Source organism: Felis catus, chromosome B4 (genome assembly GCF_018350175.1).
Source record: "Felis catus isolate Fca126 chromosome B4, F.catus_Fca126_mat1.0, whole genome shotgun sequence".
NCBI lineage: Eukaryota > Metazoa > Chordata > Mammalia > Carnivora > Felidae > Felis > Felis catus.
Genome location: NC_058374.1, coordinates 46785590 through 46801613, shown reverse-complemented (window position 1 = coordinate 46801613; position 16024 = coordinate 46785590). Strand labels below are relative to the sequence as shown.

The 16024-nt window shown below is 42.7% G+C and overlaps 2 protein-coding genes across 12 annotated transcripts in view; both read right to left on the bottom strand.

Annotated features, from left to right (window-relative positions):
- The window catches only part of APOLD1 (apolipoprotein L domain containing 1), a 60615-nt gene extending 50350 nt beyond the window's left edge, over positions 1 to 10265 (bottom strand). For 6 of the 11 annotated variants that reach the window (XM_045061401.1, XM_045061398.1, XM_019834543.3 and 3 more), the window contains exon 1: positions 7309 to 7497. Coding sequence is in view for 2 of the 11 variants with exons in the window: in XM_019834544.2 (XP_019690103.1) it covers positions 7309 to 7411 (103 nt within the window). In the remaining 9 variants the exon portion in view is untranslated. Of the gene's footprint in view, positions 1 to 195; positions 1944 to 7308; positions 7683 to 10153 lie in introns of those variants that run through there. The other 5 variants (XM_045061405.1, XM_006933525.4, XM_045061397.1 and 2 more) reach the window with 4 other exon arrangements.
- A 2018-nt stretch (positions 10266 to 12283) lies between these two features.
- Positions 12284 to 15904, bottom strand: CDKN1B (cyclin dependent kinase inhibitor 1B). The gene is given in 3 exon segments (NM_001009870.1): positions 12284 to 12565; positions 14670 to 14799; positions 15369 to 15904. Coding segments are annotated over 2 exon segments (597 nt in total). The 5' UTR covers positions 15844 to 15904; the 3' UTR covers positions 12284 to 12565; positions 14670 to 14677.
- Positions 15905 to 16024: the final 120 nt, after the last annotated feature.

The window sequence follows — 16024 nt, the reverse complement described above, 5'->3', positions numbered from 1 at the left end:
AGGCCCCTCGTGGAGAGACAGGTTTTTCAAGACTTGTTTCTTTTTGGTGAACACAGGCTGGCTAGGGGAAAGAGTTTGGATTTCAGCCCCCCTTTGCTCTCTCAGCTGGACACCTTTGTATGGGGCCCAAACCATGGGAGCACAAGACAGAATCTTTGAGATCCCTTCACAACACTTATCCTTCAGAACACTCACCTAAACTGCATGTAATAATCATGGCTGTGATGCCCCGTCCATCTCCTCCAACAGCCTGAAGAGGGCAATGCTCCCATTTGTTACGCTGAAAACAGAGCCTGGCCCTTAGCACGCAACAATGAAGCAGTGTTTGGCATCACTAAGCAACCATGAAGTTATCACATGCTTTTTTCTGAAGCAAGATAATAAATGTCCACCGTTCAGCCTGTACTGTTGTACTAGCATCTTCCTTTGACTCCTGCGAATATGTGGTTTTCAGCCAAAAATCAGGATTCTAGCTTCCCTGGAAAATAACCTGATCCGCAGGGATAGACTACGTGATCCTGACTAGGAAACAGAAATCACAGAATTGTGCGCCAGAAGGAACCTATAAATCAACTTGTTTAACTTCCCCACTTTACAGGAAATCAAGGATTAGAATATTTTCGGCTGTAAAATGAACACTGGATGCAGTGATCTTCCATACCTGGTATTCTGAGATCCTAAGATTTGCCTCAAACCAGTCCCATGGAGAGTGACAGCTCAAGATTGGTCTGGTTAGCAAACTAGAAATTTAAAACAATCTCCTGAGCACTACGTCCTACATAACAAAACTAAGACAGGGAGTTAGTTAATCTGTTGAATTCCGGGCAGAATCCGTGGGTGTGCCAAATCCCAAAGATCTAGGAATGTGAGGTTTGGGATAATGTTACCCACAGGATCCCTTGTGCCAAAAAAGATGGAATTGGCTCAATTTTCCATGGTTTGTTAAGATATTCCCGAGTTAATGGGAATGATATTTATACCTCGTTTGTGTGCCCTGGAAAGAAAACCATATACCCAAAGACACACGCTCCTCATAATTCATATATGGATTTACTGATATCTGAAACTAGACAGAAATAGACAGAAAAGAAGGGGATAGGCATTATAGAAATGCTTGTTCTCCGCCAATGTCTGAGAAAAGAGACTGACACAAAGAGAAACTTATTCTGCATTAAAGAACTGTAAGGATAATTATTTTTCAAATTTGAAACATGTTTATAGTTGTTTCTTGTTAAAAACTGTTTACAAAAATGAGGTCATACCATAAATATTGCTCTGTGCCTGCTTTAATATTATTGACAACTCTCCCTATTAACGTAGATAAAGCTACCTAGGGTGTTTTAATGACTGCGATCTGTGTCATTCTTGGATATACCATATTCAAATAATCAATCCCACATTCCTATATCTAAGGAGTTGTTCAGTTGTTTACTTTTTTGTTTCTTTTTATAATCAAATATATAACTTCACAATAGTCATTCTGGTAAACATATCTTTAGTCATTATTTCCCAAAAGTAAACTTGTAGAAGATGAATTGTTAAATCAAAAAGTAAACCCACAGTATATAATGTAAAATATAATGTGTGTGTGTGTGTGTGTGTGTGTGTGTGTGTGTGTGTGTGTCCGTGGGGAGGAGCAGGGGAGAGATTTAACATTTTTCCCATGTGGTTGGCTATAACCCTATAACCTAACAGCATTTATTCCATAATATAGTCTCTCTCTACTGATTTGACATTTTGCGTTTTATCATATAATAAATTCCGCTTGAAGCTTTTCAGAGAATAGAGAAGTTGAAGCAAAAGCCAGTTAAGGTGATGACTTATCAGCTCAGATTACCAGCTGATATATAGAAATTAAAAGCAGGAATGGATGGGGGCACCTGGGTGGCTCAGTCGGTTGGGTGCCTGACTTCAGCTCAGTTCATCTCACAACTCGTGAGTTCAAGCCCCGAGTCAGGCTCTGTGCTGACAGCTCAGAGCCTGGAGCCTGCTTCGGATTCTGTGTCTCCCTCTTTCTCTGCCCCTCCCTTGCTCATACTGTCTCTTCAGATTCTGTGTCTCCCTCTTTCTCTGCCCCTCCCTTGCTCATACTGTCTCTCTCTCTTTCAAAAATAAATTAACATTTACAAAAATTTTTAAAGCAGAAATGGATGAAATGTGTCAAAAAGGTGGTTGTATTCATTTTAAGAGGCTGACTCAGCTAGAACTTCTAGTGTGATGTTGAATAGGAGTGTTAAGAGATAATATTTTTGCTGTCTCTCAGCTTTAGTAGTAAAGCATCCAGTTTGTCATCAGTAGGTATCATGTTAGCCCTAGGTAATTTTTGGAGATGTTCATTATCCAATTTAGGAAGTTTTCTATTCCTTTTTTTGCTGAGTTTTTATCATGAAGGATGTTGGATTTTTCCAAGTACTTTTGCTGCATCAACTGATATGATTTACGATTTTTCTTTAGACTGTTAATGTGGTAGGTTATATTGATTTTCAAATGTTGAACCAAACTTGCAAACATAAAATAAATCCACTTGGCCATAATGTTAAAAAAAAAAAAAAAAAAAAAAAAGGAGGCTGATTCAGGGGAATGTCTATGGGCAAAAAAAGGTGATGGCACTAAGCCAAAGACTAGCAGGTTTGGATTGAGAGGAATCTTACACTGAATTTGAAAGGTGGTCATGGCTTCCACACATGCAAACTCTTTGCTTCTCTGGTCACCAATGAAGCCAGGAAAAAAAAAAAAAAATCACTCAGCCTTGGATAGAAAGGAGGGAAGCAAAGGTTAAACTATCAAGAAAGGATGATGGCCATCTTTGTATCTGAGTGATGCTAATTGTGAATATATTTGCCTAAACTTATGTATTCTATATGTAATTTATATCCCAATAGTTTTAAGCTACAGTTGAGTATGTTCTCATATTTTAAGAGCCTTTTGTTCTCTTTCTGAAAACTGTGTTTATATCCTTTCTTATATTTCTGTTGGTTTGCTTTTTCTCATTGATTTGTAGGAACTTTATATTTATCAGGGAAATTAGCCCTTCAGTATATGGGTTGTGAACATTTTCCCAGTTTGCCATTGTATTTGTGTGAGTGTGTGTGTGTGTATGTGATTGATTTAGTACCGCAAACAAATCTATACCAGGTCCTTTTTGAGATAATTAGAGATGGCCCTAAACTGAACAAATGCCTTACTTTTTAAGCTTTTTTAAAAATTGTGTTAAGTATACATAACAAAAATTTGACCATTTTAACTATATTTTGCAATATATTAATTCTGTTTATTAAATACTTCATAAAAAATTGTTCTTGGGGCGCCTGGGTGGCTCAGTCGGTTAAGTGTCCGACTTTGGCTCAGGTCATGATCTCACGGTCCGTGAATTTGAGCCCCGCATCAGGCTCTGTGCTGACAGCTCGGAGCCTGGAGCCTGCTTTGGATTCTGTGTCTCCCTCTCTATGACCCTCCCCCATTCATGCTCTGTCTCTCTCTGTCTCAAAAATAAATAAACATTAAAAAAAAATTGTTCTTAAGAGTGGTAACAGCAGCAGGGTGCCTGAGTGGCTCAGTCAGGTGAGCATCTGACTTGATTTTGGTTCAGGTCATGACATCATGGTTTGTAGGATTGAGCCCCATGACGGGCTCAGGCTCAGGCTTGGCATTGGTAGTGCCCAGCCTGCTTCAAATTCTCTCTCTCCCTCTCTCTGTCCCTCCCCAGCTTGTGCGTGCGTGCACTCTCTCTCTCCAAATAAATTTAAAACCTTAAAAAAAAAAAAGTGAGAATTAAAACTGAGAAATAGGAGCGCCTGGGGGGCTTAGTCCGTTAAGCATCCGACTCTTGGTTTTGACTCAGGTCATGATCTCATGGCTCATGAGTTCAAGCGCAGCATGGGGCTCACACTGACAGTGCTGAGCCTGCTTTGGATCCTCACTCTCTCCCTCTCTCTCTGCCCCTCCCCCCATTCACACGCGCACTCTCTCTGTCTCTGTTGAAAATAAACATTTTTTTTTAACTGAGAAATATATTTACAAGGTTAATATAGCAGATTGTGGATGGTTACTTGAGAATCCAAGATAAGAACTGGATGTCTCTGTTAATTATATGGTTTATAAATAGATGGAATGATTAGTATTTATTATATAACTGGTACTGTGTAAGTACTGCCCATACATTATCCCACTGAATAGATTAATAATCCTGTGAGAGAGGTAAATGCATCCCCATGATATAGCCAAAGAAATAGAAACTTTAGAAGGTGAAGTAACTTGCAAAAGGTCTTATAGGCAATGAGTTAGGTAACTGGGACTCAAACCCAAGCAGTCTGATTTCAGAGCCTGAAGTGCAACCACCATACCCATGTCTCACAAAGGATTCACAGAACACTGTGTAGGAGATTCTTTTAGACAGAACATGGACAGACTTTAAAGTGTTTCCAGTAGTTGTGTGCATATGTATGTGTGTGTGCTTGTAGAAGTGTATGTAAGTATATATGCATGTATGTATGTATGTATTTAAATACGCATATAATTTGCCACTTTAACCATTTTTTATTTATTTTTAAGTTTATTTATTTATTTTGAGACAGAGAGAGTGCAAGCAGGAGAGGGGTAGAAAGAGAGGGAGATTTAGAATCCCAAGCAGGCTCTGTGCTGTCAGCACAGAGACCAGTGTGGGGGTTCGATCTCATGAACCGACCCGTGAGATCATGACCTGAGCAGAGATCGAGAGTCAGTCGCTAAACCAACTGTGCCACCCAGGTGCCCCTAACCATTTTTTAAATGCATAGCTCAGTGGAATTAAGTATATTCACGTTGTTGTGCAACTATTACCCCAAGCCATTGTCTCTGACTTTGCTCTGAAAGCCTTTGCCATACAGAACATTTTTACTCTTATGTCATTGAATTTAACAATACTATATTTAATAGATTCTGCTTTGGGGAAAGCAGAATTTTAAAGATTTTAATTTTATAGCAGAATTTAATAGATTCAGTTTGGGGAAAGACCTTCCCCGCTCTGAGATTATATTTTTGAAAAGTCCCCTGAAGTTTCTTCTAGTGTGTCTCTAATTTCATTTTTTTACACTTCAGGAAAAAAGTGTAAGTTTTTACACTTCTTTAATCCTTCAGGAATCGATCCTAGTATAAAGTATGAGATAAGGATCCCACTCCATTTTTTTTAAATGCTAGCAGGAATTCCATTTCCAGCTAGACAAATTCATTTTAAAACCAAATAGGAAAAAAGTCAAGCAAAAGCAGCCAAATTCTGGGAAAATTCTGGGAAAAAAGCAGATTAAAGGGACTGGTTGGATGTAGAATATTAGTGTTACCAGAAATAAAATTACAGTAATTAAAATAATATAGTCCTGAGTGCATAAACAAATAGAACAATGGAATGGAATAGGATAATCAGAACTTAACAGAATTTAATATAAAAGCATAAATTTAATTATCCCCTTTATCATCTTGAGTATTTCTATCCAAGAATATGGGACACCCTTTCATTTGTTCAAGTCTTCCGTTAGAGATACATCCACAGAATGAGAACCTTACTCCATCTGCCCCCTGCCTTCCTCTCCACTAAAGAGTGACAAGTAGTGAAAAGTTACCTGTGGAGGCTTTGTTTGGGGTCTAAATTGCTTCCCAGCATCATTCCTAACATATTGGATTCCCCAGTGTCTCTCTCTATTCACATAATGTGGAAAGCTGTTATCAAGTCAGATTTAATCAGACATATCTGTACCATAGGTCCATAGTCTGGGCCCAAACCCAATACTAAGTGTTAAAGATGAAACAGTAGGTGTTCGGTGTTGGCAGAATTCTTTTTAAAGCTTCCAGAGGCTGAGTTTGGGCCTTGCTTTCAGTTGGGAAGTTAGGACGGCAATTGGAAGTTACCAGCTACTCTCAAAGATAGTGCTTCAAGTGATCATAGGTGTTGGTCTAGAACAGCAATGTCTAACAGAAATATAATGGGAGTCATATATGCAAATTAAAATGGTCTAGTAACCAAACTAAAAAAAAAAGGGGAAAAGAAACAGATAAAATTAAATTTCATATTTTTATTTGATCCAATGTATCAAAAATATGATCACTTCAACATGTAATCAATACAAAAATTATTGAGATATTTAACATTCTTTTTCATACTAATTCTTGGAAACCTGGTGTATATTTCAGTTACATCTCAATTTGGACGAGCCACATTCAAATGCTCAATAGCTACATATGGCTTCTGGCTACCATATTGGAAGGTACAACTCTAGAAGAAATCTTCCTTGAGTGCAACTCAAGGAAAATTGCTTAATTTATTGAATATCCATAAAGTCCAAGATTGGAAATACCATATCTCAAGGGTCTAGAACAGACTTTGGAAGTAACTAGTCCTCACACTCACTTGATATTTGTCTCCTGTCTACAATGTCCTTATCAAGGGGTCATCCAGACTAGTGCCTGACTCACACTTCCAGGGATGATGAGCTCACTACTTCCTGAGGCTAGCCAGTCCATCTGGGGACTTTCTTAACTCAAACAAATTCCTTACTAAGGGCACAGGCAGGTTAGTTTATGGTGGTCCAAGTTAGGTTGTGTAAGTAAAGGATTGATTGGGTTAGGAAGGACTGGAGGAGGTAAGAACTAAAAAATGGCTGGGGAAGTGGAGTTAAGAGCTGTTAAGACAAAAGGCTGGGGCTGGACGTCAGGTTAAAATCATTAGTTACACTGCCACAAGAGTAAGAGACTCCCAAAATGTATGCATATATGCTAGTTTCACTAATGTGAAAATAGAGTGATTTAGAGAGTAATTTGAATTACTATAAACTTTTGAAATTTTCACAGCAAAGTAAAACATAATTGAGTTACAATTAATGCAGGATATCGTTTCTATTAGACCCGTAATACAACCAACATTCTCCTAAATCTTAAAGTACTTTATCAAAAGAATTAATTTCCAGACCCAGAAATCAAAAGGCACTTGAAAAGTCATATTTCCTTTCTTAATTTTTTTCGCAATTTTATTTTAACGTTTTCCTTACTCAAAAGCACTCTGGAAATCAAAGAGAGAAAACTTCCTTTAAATTTTTTCAATAAAAATGACAGCGACTTGGCTGAATTATGATGGAATCTGGCTGGGTAGCACTTGAAATAATAGACCTGATCTGTCTTTACATCTCCCCGGTTTCTTTTCTTTCCTTTCTTTCTTTCTTTCTTTCTTTCTTTCTTTCTTTCTTTCTTTCTTTCTTTCTTTTTTTTTTTTTTCCCCTCTAGGTTGTAAGGTGCTCTTTTCCGGGCCACCTCATCCCCAGCCCCCTCCCTCCCCAAGTCTACCTTTCCAAGGCAGGGGAAGGTGCATCTTCTCCTGGGCTTCCGTCAGCGCCTCCCTAGCACCTCTGGCCAGCAGCCGGCGAAACGGCGTGCCCCGGACATCCATTAACGTTTTATACTACATCTCTGCCCCCGCCAAAGCTGCTCGGGTTTGTTTACCGCGGCCCCACGCTCCCCCACCCGCCTGCACACTGTCAACGGCACTTTGGGGCAAAATTTTGGAACAGACAGATGCTCCGCCCACCCTCCTCCCCAGAACCAGCTGAAGCTCCCCAGTTCGGGGCGCCGAAATAGGTTTCGTCACACGATGTGGGGTACCGTATTTTTTACAAGCAAACAAGCATCCAAAAAAAAATTCAAACTGCACCGTCGGGCCAATGGGGAAGGAGCGGGAGGTGGGCGGAGGAAGAGCGCGGCGGGCGGGGCGGGGCGGGCGCGGGGGCTGGTACCGCAGGGGATTCGTGAAAACGCGCCGGGCGCAAGGTTTGGGGCTTTTTTTTTTTTTTTTTTTTTTTCCTTCCCTTTCCTCCCAAACCAGCTAAAGCGCGAGAAGCTGGAGCCTTTCGGATCCACCTTAAATTTTCAGTGGACTCGGCGCAGGGGTCAGTGGGCGCAGCCAATGCCAATCAAGTTTACAACCACCAGCCCGGGAGGGAAAAAAGAGAGGAAAAAAATAATCTTCAAGTTCCCTAGTCCTATACACACTCGGACGGACGCACGCACTCACATACGCGGGCACACAAAAGGAAGCGGGGGTGGGGGGGGTGGAATAGGCGCCCGAGGGAGGAGGGTGGGGGTAAATGTTTGCAAAACGCTCGTTTGGGGCTCGGTGCCCGCGGCCCGAGCGCTCGGGGAAGGCGCGCGGGAAGCGCGGCCCGACCCGAGCGCCATGATGGTCGCCGCGGTTCGGAGCCCATTTTCTGGAGGGGGAGCTGCAATGATGCAATCCCCCGGCCCCGCGTCCCGGCTGCGCGCCCTTCTCCCTGCCTTTTCTTAGCGTTCCTTTGAGGCGCGTCGACGCTTCGCGCCCAACACGCATCGATTTCTTGTTGTATTTTGTGCTTTCTGATTCCTGCCTACTGTGTGTCCCCACGCGAGACAGGCCTGGGACTTGAGTGTCCGTGTAAATACTTTCGCTTCTGCAGGGTCTGACTGAGGCTGACCCCACCCCACTCCACCCCACCCCCACGCGAGCCAAGATCCGGGAGGTTTCCTCCCCCTTACCCCGCCGTGGATGAGGCGGGGGTGGGGGGATCTAGCCTGACTGTGGGCGCTTCTTCTCTGCCGCCGCCCCCCTCCCCAGTTTCGCTTACAGGATTTTTACCTTACAGTTGGCCGGGAGGGAGGGGAGCGGGCGTAGGGTGTGGCTCAGGTAAAAGAGATGGCAAATTTAAAAAAGAAATTCGCACTCTGAAAAACAGATTGGAGATCCAGATAGGCTTTTCAAACACCTTTTTCAGTCCTAAAAAGCTTATGAAGAGCAAGTGTTACGCTCACAATGATGAAGATGAAATGGCGAAGACGGCCTTTCCCGGCCGCCGGGAAAGGTCGCCTGGCGCGGCCGGGGCGGTGGGCGCACCGGGGCCTGAAAGGCCGCGCGCCCCGCTCCCATCCTGTGGATTTCCACGGTCCCTTCTGTCCCCCAGTCATGCCCCTGGCCCCACGTTTTCCTATTTCTTCCCTGCCCCAGTCCGACGCGTTGGACAGCTGGGGATGCGATGGGGGGTGGGGGTGGGGGTGGGGGGGAGCTGGATTTTGCAAAACGGCTGTAAAGGAGGAAGCGACCCCGCAAGCGGCTGTGGCGCTCGGCCCCTCCTGCGCGTCGCTGCGGTCCTCCTTGGCCGCCGGCGAGCCGGGAAGCCTTTCGAAATGCGCGGGGCTGCGGATCATTGGAGCCCAGGGTGGGGGTGGGAGCGGGCTGCTGCCCCGGAGGGTCCGCAGATTCGGAAAGGTTCTCCCCTTCGCTCAGATCCCCCCACCGGTCTGGAATATGGCAGGGTGCTTGGTGTAGAGGGTCTGACTGGAGAGAAGTAGGGGCTTCCGCTTCTTTCTCGACCCAGAGGAGAGATGATGAGGGAGGAAAGTTTCCGAGAAACCGCCCCGCGCCGCTGCGCGGGCCGGGGAGCAGCCGCCCTCCACGGCCTGCGGGGCGCCCCGAGCGCGGGAACTGCGCGCAGCCACCCCGGCGGCGCGGGCGCTGCAAGTGGCAGAAATGCAGCGAGACTTGATGGCCTTTTCGTCGCGGGGCGCCAGCCAGCCCGACGCCGCAACTGCCGCGGCAGGCGGGAGCGGGGCTTCGGGGCAGTTTGGGGAGACGACGGCGCAGTGGCCGGGGGAGCGGAGCAGGGTTTGGCTGGCGCCGGCTGCCGCGACCCCTCAGAGGGACGCCCGCGGCGGGCCCAGCGGTCCGGGACCAGGGAAGGGACGCTCCGAATCTCGGGGACGCACTTGGAGAGTTGACACAGACGTGTAAAGGATCCACCCGGTGACTTGGGGGCTGCGTTCCTGTGAACGTGCCTGGCGCGGCGAGCATCCACTTCTTCCTGGCCCTACACTCCTAAAACGCAGTCTCTAAAAATTCACATTAAGGATGCCGCTTGAGGGAGGGAAAATAGGGTGCAGGCAGCAATTAAGAGGATTTTTTTCCTCTGTTAGAGACACTTTTTAAGTACTCTTTTTGGTTCAGAGAAACTAATTTTATTTCATTATTTCCTGACTCTCCATTCCTTCCTCCCCATTTTGAATTGTTTTTCTTGCTTTCTCAGTGTCTTCCTGAAAAACACCCTGTATGCGTGTTTTGAATAGAATCACAAAAACACCTTTAGCCTTTAATTAAAATAATACCTACTTGGAAGATGTAGCTCCGCCACCAAAGGACCTTCTTTTCTCCTTCCCGTCAGCCGAAGAGAATCAACTCTGCTTTTTTTTTTTTTTTTTTTTTTTTTTTTTTGCTTTGCTTTGCTTTCTTCTTTTTTTTTTTTTTTTTTTTTCTTTAACAGCTTCAGGTCAAAATAAGTTTTAACTGTCTTGTGTAGAGCCCCCTTTGGGGTGCAATAATGTAAATGCTAGTATTTCAGGTAAACAATTTAACCCAAGTTCAAATGTTTGCGATTTAACCATTTGCAGAATCCTAGAAAAAAAAATTTACACCTTAGCCACATTTTTAAGAGAATGTGTAATAACAGGAATCATTTTTAGTAAATTTGACTTTAAAATACCTTGTCTAAGTTTTTCTTATTAAAGTAAAAAATATCTTACCTCTGCCACGTCAACATGGGCCCCAAACCCTCAGATTTGGTATTTAGATTAACCAGTCTTGGGTTGTGTAGATTATAACCAGGAAATTTCAAAATTGAAGGATTTGTTATGACCAGTTTGAAGAATACCTGTTCCGTCTAAATTAGGGTGGAATTCCAATTTCTAAAGGACCTATATATATCTAAATATTTTTGACAAGAGGTGTAGATTAGGTGGTCTGAACAATCGCTCTAACTTCTCACAACACTTGCATGTGTAAATACAGAATTTAGAGAAGTCACCATGTTACTTTCATTTTCAGTCCTGCAAATGTATGAACAGTCTACACTTATGTAAAAATGTTTGAGTCGGACACATATCCTAGAAGATACAAATATTGGAACTAATGGAGATTTGACAATCTTATTTATATGAAAATGTGGCTTTTCCACTTTCCACGTCTAAAGCTTTGTTCACGCATACAGAACTAAGTGGAAAATACTATCACATTCAGAACCACATAAACATCATCTGAGATGTGGGCCTAAATTATCAAGATATTTGCCACTTCGTGTTATATTTGTGTAAATACACCCATAATGCCAGGTCAAATACCTCAAAGCTTAGTAAAGCACATTACAATTCAACTCGATAGCTATGGAAGTTTTCTTTATTGATTGCTTGATGTGTAACAATAATTGGCATCTTTTTCACACATTACAAAAAATTATACTTGGCTCAGTATGCAACCTTTTAAGCATAGCCATATTATTTAACAGAAGAAGGGAAAAAATCTATTCTACCCAATACAGCATTTACAAATGCACAAAACATGCCACTTTGGCTTGTATATGGTCTAGATTAAAAAAAAAAAAATCTCTTTTTAACATAAATAAGTTAGTATAATTTTTCAGTGTCTTTACAGAGTTATGTACACAGGTACACTTCAAATGGTTTTGTTTCATACACATACACAGGCAATGTAAAAATACTGTTTAAAGATGTAGTATCCATTTCAGTAATTCCACGTATGCTTTTCTCTATATGCACTTTCCTTTAAAAACACCATTTCCTTGGGGCAAATTAACAAATAAAATGAGAACCTTTAAATTAAAATTATTTCATTATTTTTATGTGAAGTTACTGAAAGATGTTTAAAAAATATCCAAGGTATTAGAATTATTTTGACTGTGTCTACACAGCTCAAAGTCCAAAGAAAATTAAGAAATCTTCTCAGCAAACCTGATAAAAATTAGATGGTTAAATCTGAGCATTTAGAACTCCCCCCATACACCCCAGATATTTGCCCAGAATTACCTGAAAGGATTACTTAACTGCTGAATAATTAAATGATAAATTCCAATTTTAAGAGAAACTGAAGGGGGGGGGGGGGCGGGGGGAATAAGAGGATAGTTTTTTGTTTAAAAAAAAAAAAAAAAAGGCATTTGCCACTACATAACGGAATCATCAGAGCTCCCAAATGAGAAAAAGCTTCATGTACAAAAAAATTAGCAATTATTTGCAACCAGTGTTCAAATTTGGATGATTTTTTAAAAATGAATTATCAGTTTTCACTGAAAGAGACATTACATCTTTAAAGAAAACAATTCAAACCCTTCCCCAAAACTGCTTCTCTTCATGCAAGTCAAATATTTTTCTCCTTGCTCTAAATGGAAGCAAGCTCTTCAGAAACCCCCCCCCCACGCCAATTCCTCAGCCCCACCCTGCCGTCCCTCCCCCCAAAGTTTATGTGCTACATAAAAGGTAAAAACTATATACACAGGTAGTACAATGAAGCAAATAAGGAAAAACCTAATTGCACAATGCTACATCCAATGCTTTTAGAGGCAGATCATTTAAGAGTGCCTAAAATTTTAGTGTTATTGTGTTGTTGCTTTTCAGTGCTTATACAGGATGTCCACTCCATGGAGTCAGCGATATGTATTTAAAATTTTTAATTTATATCTTCCTTGCTTCACCAAGCAGTGATGTATCTGATAAACAAGGAAACGTGCTCTTAATTCTGCAAAAGAAACAAGAAGAAAGAATTAGGAGAAAAAGCACTAGAATAGCATTACCAATAAAGTACAGGAATTATTTTGTCACTGTCTTAGTTGTGAAATACCTGAGCAATGGAAAAGAAAGTGTGTACTAAAAGCTGATGACCATAGTCCTCTCCATCCAACGTTTCCTTCACTGGATTTTTTACTTTTCTCCGTGTTGTTTATTTTTGTTTAGAGGAGTGGGATCTCAACAGTGGGGAGATTTGTCCCCCAGGGGACGTGTGGCAATGTTTGGAGACATTTTAGGTTGTCACACTGGGGGTGGGAGGTTGCTACTGGCATCTGTTGGGAAAGGCCAGGGCTGCTGCCAAACATTCTACTAATGTACAGGACAGCCTCCCACAACAAAGAATTATTCAGCCCAAAATGTCAATAGTGCAGAGGTTGAGAAACCCTGGTCTCGAGAATCGGGGTCAAAGACAGTGAGAAAGAAAGGAGAATTAAGAAACTGTAACACTTAAGAGTATCAAAGTTTTCTAAATTTGAAAAATAAGTGGAACTGTAACTTATAAATGCTCTCCAAAGAAAATTCTATTAACTTTTTTTTTTCAAAATATTCTTGTTTCTCAGTCATATGCAAAATATACACAAGAATGCTTTTGAGGAGGTCCTTACCACTATTTCTAGTATTCTCTGAACTGGCAATGTTTACTAACAAATGCCTCTCTCTATGTCAGAATGGGACCAGATCAAAATCTAATAGGTGTGATTCACTGTGGCTCATCTGATGAGCTAAGCTTCAGGTCACAAACCACAAGTCCCAAGCTGCAGGTGGCTTCAGAAAATTTTTTTCATCCACTTTTCCCACTTCGTATACAGCTGTAATATAGAAGTCCTATAGTGATGTTCTGTATAACCTTTGAAAAATGCCAGATGTGTGTGAAGAAGTCATATATAGGACACTATGATTTAAAAACACAACAAACTTGAATCTCACCTTAATCTCTAGGTTCCTTTATTTTTTTTTTTATAAGTGAGGATTTTTAAAAGCCAGGATCAACATGTACTAAAATCTCTTTATGTGCTAAGCTATGAGTGCATTGGGGGGGGGGGGGGGGGGGGGGGAGAGGTCACGGTTCTTATCAGTAAGAAGTTTACAAACTATTAACATATGCACTTTGATCATTATGGATAGCCAATCCACGGTAAGTTGAGGGCTGAATTATTCAAATTAGCTGTCCATATTGACCAGATTTTAGTAGATGGAAAAAATCTCCACTTCTCTTCTGTGGGGTAGACCTGCCCTTGCCGGCCCTTATGACTATTCACGGTTTCCCCTAAAATATCCAAATCATCCTGTTATAGCACAATTAGCATACACATGCTGACGTGTTCCTGGATTGCTTACTCCAGCAGAGTTAATTTAACTTCTGCTTTGTGACTTCGGAAGTAATCATCAGAAATTCTGTAGGAACCTTAGTATTTTTGAGGTTTCTAGTTTGTTTTTTTTAAATACACAGGGTTCCTTTCCTGTTCCCAAAACTTGTAAGAAAACAGGGAAAGCAGCAGTTTATGAAAACGATAAAGATAAAAGCATGTAACCATTGGGTTAACCAAATAGGAACCATTTGTACCTAACTTTTCGCTCAAATTTTAATCATTTACTTGCCATTTTCCCATGTATGGCTCGAAATCTGTTACAGACTCAACTTGAATCCCTGGGAAATGAATTCTCATGAAGTGAGACTGGGGCATACCCCAGTTCTTGTTCAGAAGAAGTTAAGAACCTACTGTTCCCCAACATGTTTTGGTGGGATTCACAGGGAATTGGCCTTCTATCCATTGGGCCTTGGTCACAAGTACTTGCCGAGGACACTTGGTCTAGTCATTCCATGTTTCAAGGAAAAATGATGTCAGGACGTGGAAAGCGTGAAGCACCACAGTACCCCGGAATCCAGTGATGCCCCAGCCTTTCCCATTCCTATTTCTGGACCTCACAAAATATAAACAAAAACAAAAACCCACAAACTCTATAATCTGCCAGCAACCACTAAGATCAGGTTATCTTGGGGTTTGAAAGCCCAATTCGGGATGTAAGTTACTTGCGCCTAGCCATCAACCCACCGATGAGTTTACGTTTGACGTCTTCTCAGGCCAGGCTTCTTGGGCGTCTGCTCCACTGAACCCGCGTTCGGGGAACCGTCTGAGACATTTTCTTCTGTTCTGTTGGCTCTTTTGTTTTGAGGAGAGGAATCTAAGGGCAGGAGGGAATTTTAAAAAGAACATACAATCTTTATTAGAAAAACAATGGCTGACAGAAGTTGGCACAATAGGTAGGGGATGAAAAACCCACACCTCCACCCACAATCCTGGACCCGTCATTCCCAGTGGCCTTTAAGGGCACAGAATGAGGTTGTTTTCACATAACAGAAAGTGTATTCTACGCCCCCAAAGCTCTCTGTCCATTGCGAAGACGGAGGCCGTGGATACACATCCCAACGTTGTCACAGACCCACCGCTGGCTAGCGGGGAGGAACTGCCATGTTTTCGGTTAGAGAAATTATCAGATAATACCATCTCAGGCTCCTGACTTAAAAATAATAAACAGGCAAGCAGTCAGCCGGATAGCATTTAAAACCCAAGATTAGGCCACTTCGCTCCCCACAAGCTAAATCAGAATACGCTACAAAAGTAAGTAAATAAATAAATGAATAATAAACAAACAAATAAATAAAAAGCTGAGGTTAAGAGCCTCAAGCAGGCAAAGCGGTGCCCCGGACAGACAGACAGACAGACATTTTCTGCTTGGGGAAGGGTCATTACCATCTGTAGCAGGTCGCTTCCTTATCCCAGGGCACTGCTCCGCTAACCCCGTCTGGTTGTCCGATGTATCAGTCTTTTGGTCTACCAAATGTGTGTCCTCTGTGTTTGCCTGAGACCCAATTAAAGGCACCGCCTGGCGGTTCCCGCTGACATCCTGGCTCTCCTGCGCCGGCACCTTGCAGGCGCCTTTGGGTGGCCGCGGGGGTCTGTAGTAGAACTCGGGCAAGCTGCCCTTTTCCACCTCTTGCCACTCGTATTTGCCCTCCAGGGGCTTGTGATTCTGGAAATCAAAATTCCACTTGCGCTGGCTTGCCTCTTCCATGTCTCTGCAGTGCTTCTCCAAGTCCCGGGTCAACTCTTCGTGGTTGACCGGGCCGAAGAGGTTCCTGCAGGCGGAGGGCTTGGGGTACTCCGCCTGTCTGGCGTCCATCCGCTCCAAGCTCGGGCTCCCGTTAGACACTCGCACGTTTGACATCTTCCTCCCAGGTCTCTACGACCGCCTCGCGCGCGCTCTCCGAAAACAAAACTGAACAAAACAAAACGCCCCGACCCAGCCCGAACCCCTCTTATAAGCCCTGCGACTGCGCTCCGAGCCAAGAGAAACAAACACGGACAAGTAACTGCCCGAGCGTCAGGGGCGCGCTGGCTCTGGGGGA